At 31.5% G+C, this 3,702-nt stretch overlaps 1 protein-coding gene across 1 annotated transcript; it reads right to left on the reverse strand.

The window, feature by feature from the left end:
* Positions 1–41: 41 nt before the first annotated feature.
* On the reverse strand, positions 42–2,423 carry LOC116350012 (ankyrin-3-like; the record flags this gene model as incomplete). Its single annotated transcript, XM_031781722.1, has 14 exons — positions 2,330–2,423; positions 2,159–2,251; positions 1,979–2,041; positions 1,779–1,895; positions 1,579–1,656; positions 1,416–1,511; positions 1,244–1,342; positions 1,076–1,174; positions 906–1,010; positions 727–813; positions 573–668; positions 392–490; positions 234–332; positions 42–167 (listed from the first exon to the last, which is right to left on the reverse strand). Coding segments are annotated over exons 1-14 (1,351 nt in total), but the record flags the coding sequence as incomplete, so codon positions are not given.
* Positions 2,424–3,702: the final 1,279 nt, after the last annotated feature.

Raw genomic sequence — 3,702 nt, forward strand, 5'->3', positions numbered from 1 at the left:
ATTTTCTTCAACTTTTTGGTTTAAGTCATTTTCAGTTGTACTCTCGGTTGCTGGCTCTGTTGCTAGCTCTGTTGTACTATCCGGGGTGACATATATTAAATACCATGAATCTTCACGGTCAATTTCAGCTCCATTTTCAATGAGTAAATCTGCGATTTCATAGTTACCTAAATATTTGTGTTGATGACATTAAATTCAATGGATATTTTCATGTTCATTTAACAGAAACTTACGTCTTTTTATCGCCATGTGAAGCGATGAGTGTCCAATTCCGTTCCTGATATTAAGATCAGCACCATTTTCGATAAGTAGTTTTGCTTCTTTATCACATCCTTTGAAAAAAAAAATCCAATGTGAATAATTATCACTTCATACTTTCAAAGCAAATTACCATTGTAAGCAGCTATGTGGAGTGGATGCCATTCATCTTTTTTATGGACTTCAACACTAACTCCATTTTCAATTAACATTTTGGCCACATTCAATTTACCTATACGTGGTAAGACAGAAAATGTCTCCCAATTAAAATCAATTTCATATGAATAGTTCGAATGAAAAGATTTAAGAATTACATTTTTCAGAAGCCATGCCCAGCCAAATGATGTCGTCGCTTCCATTGAAGTTACCGTTGAACTGTTCGATTAAAGTTTTTGTTTGGTTTGCATCATCTAATTGAAAGAAATAAAATCAATACCGATTAAATTAAAGTGGTCCATTTGAACTCACCTTTCAAAAGTGCCTCCATAATTGAATCTATCGCGTTATTCTTGTTGAGCTCGACTTCCTTTAATATATTTACGACATCCCAGTGACCTAAAGCGTTGAACAAATGAATTTAAACGAATGATCAATTTATTTTAATGTATTGGTATGTGTATTTTTAATAATGTTTTCACTAAACCAACCATTCATCTCGGCCAATACTCTGGGAGTTCTTTCGAAGTAGCCGAAATCTCTCATGGTAACATCAGCTCCATTTTTGATAAGAAGTTTAACGATTTGAGCATTACCTAATAGAATGAGTAAATGACATCAATTCCGATTATTCATTCAATTTCAATATGTTAAAGAGTACCTTCTCGTGCGGCCAAATGAAGTGATGAATACCCACTTCCAGTTCTGGCATTAATATAAGCACCGTTCTCAATAAGTATTTTGGCTACATCTTCACAGGCTGTTAAAATAAATGAGTATTGAAATATTTATCTATTTGCTTAATATTTCTAAAATACAAACTATTTACCATAGTAACTGGCTACAGTAATAATTGGCCAATTGTCTTCATCGGTGATGTCAACACTAACTCCGTTTTCAATTAACATTTTGGCAACTTTCGGTTTACCTAAACGTGGTACGAGAGATACATTTAAATCAACTTCTTATTAAAAGTTTGTATCAAAAGCTTTTAATATTACATTGTTGAGCAGCTTTGGCTAGCCAGGTTATATCATAACTTCCATAGAAGTTCCCATTCAACTGTTCAATTAAGGTTTTCGTTTGATTTTCGTCATCTGATTGATAAAGTAGTGAAGAGAATCAATATTGACGCCTTAAATTGGTTGAGCGATTAAAACTCACCATTTGAAATGGCCTCCAAAATCAAATCTTTCGTGTTGTCATCTTTAGCCTCGTTCTCTGTTGTCATCTCATTATAATCTAAATAATATCATTTTGTATTAAATTTGCAAAATTCAATGCATAAAATGATAACAAATCATCAAACCATTCTGTGATGAACAATAATTGATGCTATTTTATGGACGCTCAATGCGACTTACCTTGATTTCTATCCGTGCTTTTTTCATTATCTAATGTCAATTCGGTGATTAGATCATCATCGCTCATGAATGGTGTCGATGAATAATTCTCGCTTTGATCAACAGTACTGGTTTCTTCTAAACCAACAGAATTGGAGACATTCACCATTTATTGACTTTTTTAATTAAAAAAAGACTCAAAAAATTTGACGAAAACTCACCAGTGTATGACTCATGCTCCTCGGATTTTTCTGTCTCCTCATTGATTGAATTTTTAGTATAATCTAAATAATAGTTTTTTTATTAAATTTACACCATTCAATGTGCAAAATGAAAACAAATCTCTAAAAATGTCTCTGGCGAACAATATTGGATTTTTGTGGACATTTAATGCGACTTACCTTGGTTTCTATCCGTGCTTTCTTCATTATCGAATGTCAAGTCGGTTGTTAGATCATCATAATAATACTCAGTTTGATCAACAGTACTGCTTTCTTTGAAAACAACAGATTTTGAGTGATTCACCTTTTTTTTGAATATTTTTTTAATAAAATAATTTGAAGAAAACTCACCAGTGTATGACTCATGATCTTCGGATTTTTGTTCAATGCTTTGGTTTGAAAAGAGATAATTTTCGTCTTGTCTATGTAAGAAATCGTTCAACATTTTAATAGGTTCTCTTTATTTTTCATGCAAAAATTAATAAAAAAAAAACAATGAATGAAGTGGAAGATTTTCAATTCAAATATTCAATGAAAGTTAAGAAATCTTTAAACAAAATTACTGATGTCATTTTCGTAAAATGCGAAAGTTTTTTGATAATCTTTCCATAAATCGACGCATCAAGAATGATGTTTTATAATATTTTTGAAAATTTTCAATTTAAAAGAGATGGTTTACTTAATTTTTCTTTACCTGACAGGCGATAATTCAACCTCACTCAAATTATCTGCAAATTTGATAGAAAATATGAACATTCTACTGATTATTTTCCACCATATCATTGTGCATTATCATTCAAATGAAATAATTTAAAATTGATACGATGAATTAATTAAATATTGCGTAACGAGAGTGTGAATTTGAGATTTTTTTTTAAGTATCAACGAATCAATTTGGGCATCTTTACCGACAAATGAACTTGAAAAATAGTTTTATGTTTAGAACATACCTGTTGTAGGTAGTGCGCTTACTCTACAAGCAAGGCCAACAAATAATGAAAAAAATAAGCACTTGATTTCCATTACGAAAAAATTGCACAAAATATGTACAAAATAACTTAATGGAATGATCGTTTGAATAAAATACAAATATTACTGACAGACGAATAATACACGGATCCTCTTTTATAAATATTTCTATTACTTTCTATCTCATAAAATTTCGTTGTGATAATTTATATCGCGAAGGTTACCTTCGTGAACGTTCATCGCAAAAACAACCATATAAAATACAGCCACTTTCTCGTGCATATTTTTTAAATTTAACATTTTATTATCGTTTCCTTACCACATGTGTAATCATGTAATTTCAAACTTTTCAAAAATTATGAGGGGGTAAATATAGCTTTTAGTGTAAAAATAAGGAGTTTTTTTATTCCATCCGGATCAAAATTTATGACCGAGGGGAGAATTGTCCTTCAAAATCCCTTGTAAATTGGACGATTTTTCTCATTAAAAACTCTACCAAATCTAAAGAATTTTATTCCTAAAAACCCTAGCAAATCAAAAGAATTTTCCCAAAAGTCCATTCTGTCTAGTGCAAACACCTTCTCGGAAAGAGTAAATTCGTAAAGGGGTAATTGAAATTTCGTCTAATTTTTAAAGGGGTATTGCCGAAATTTGATGCCTCAGAGGGGGGTAATTTCCCCCTCCACCCCCTGTCTGCCCAGCTATGTTTGAGATTCTTTTTCAATGCCACCAGCTCATTAATTAGAACAGCATGT

This window comes from Contarinia nasturtii, unplaced genomic scaffold, assembly GCF_009176525.2.
Source record: "Contarinia nasturtii isolate CC-2019 unplaced genomic scaffold, AAFC_CNas_1.1 Cnas_scaffold_3291, whole genome shotgun sequence".
NCBI lineage: Eukaryota > Metazoa > Arthropoda > Insecta > Diptera > Cecidomyiidae > Contarinia > Contarinia nasturtii.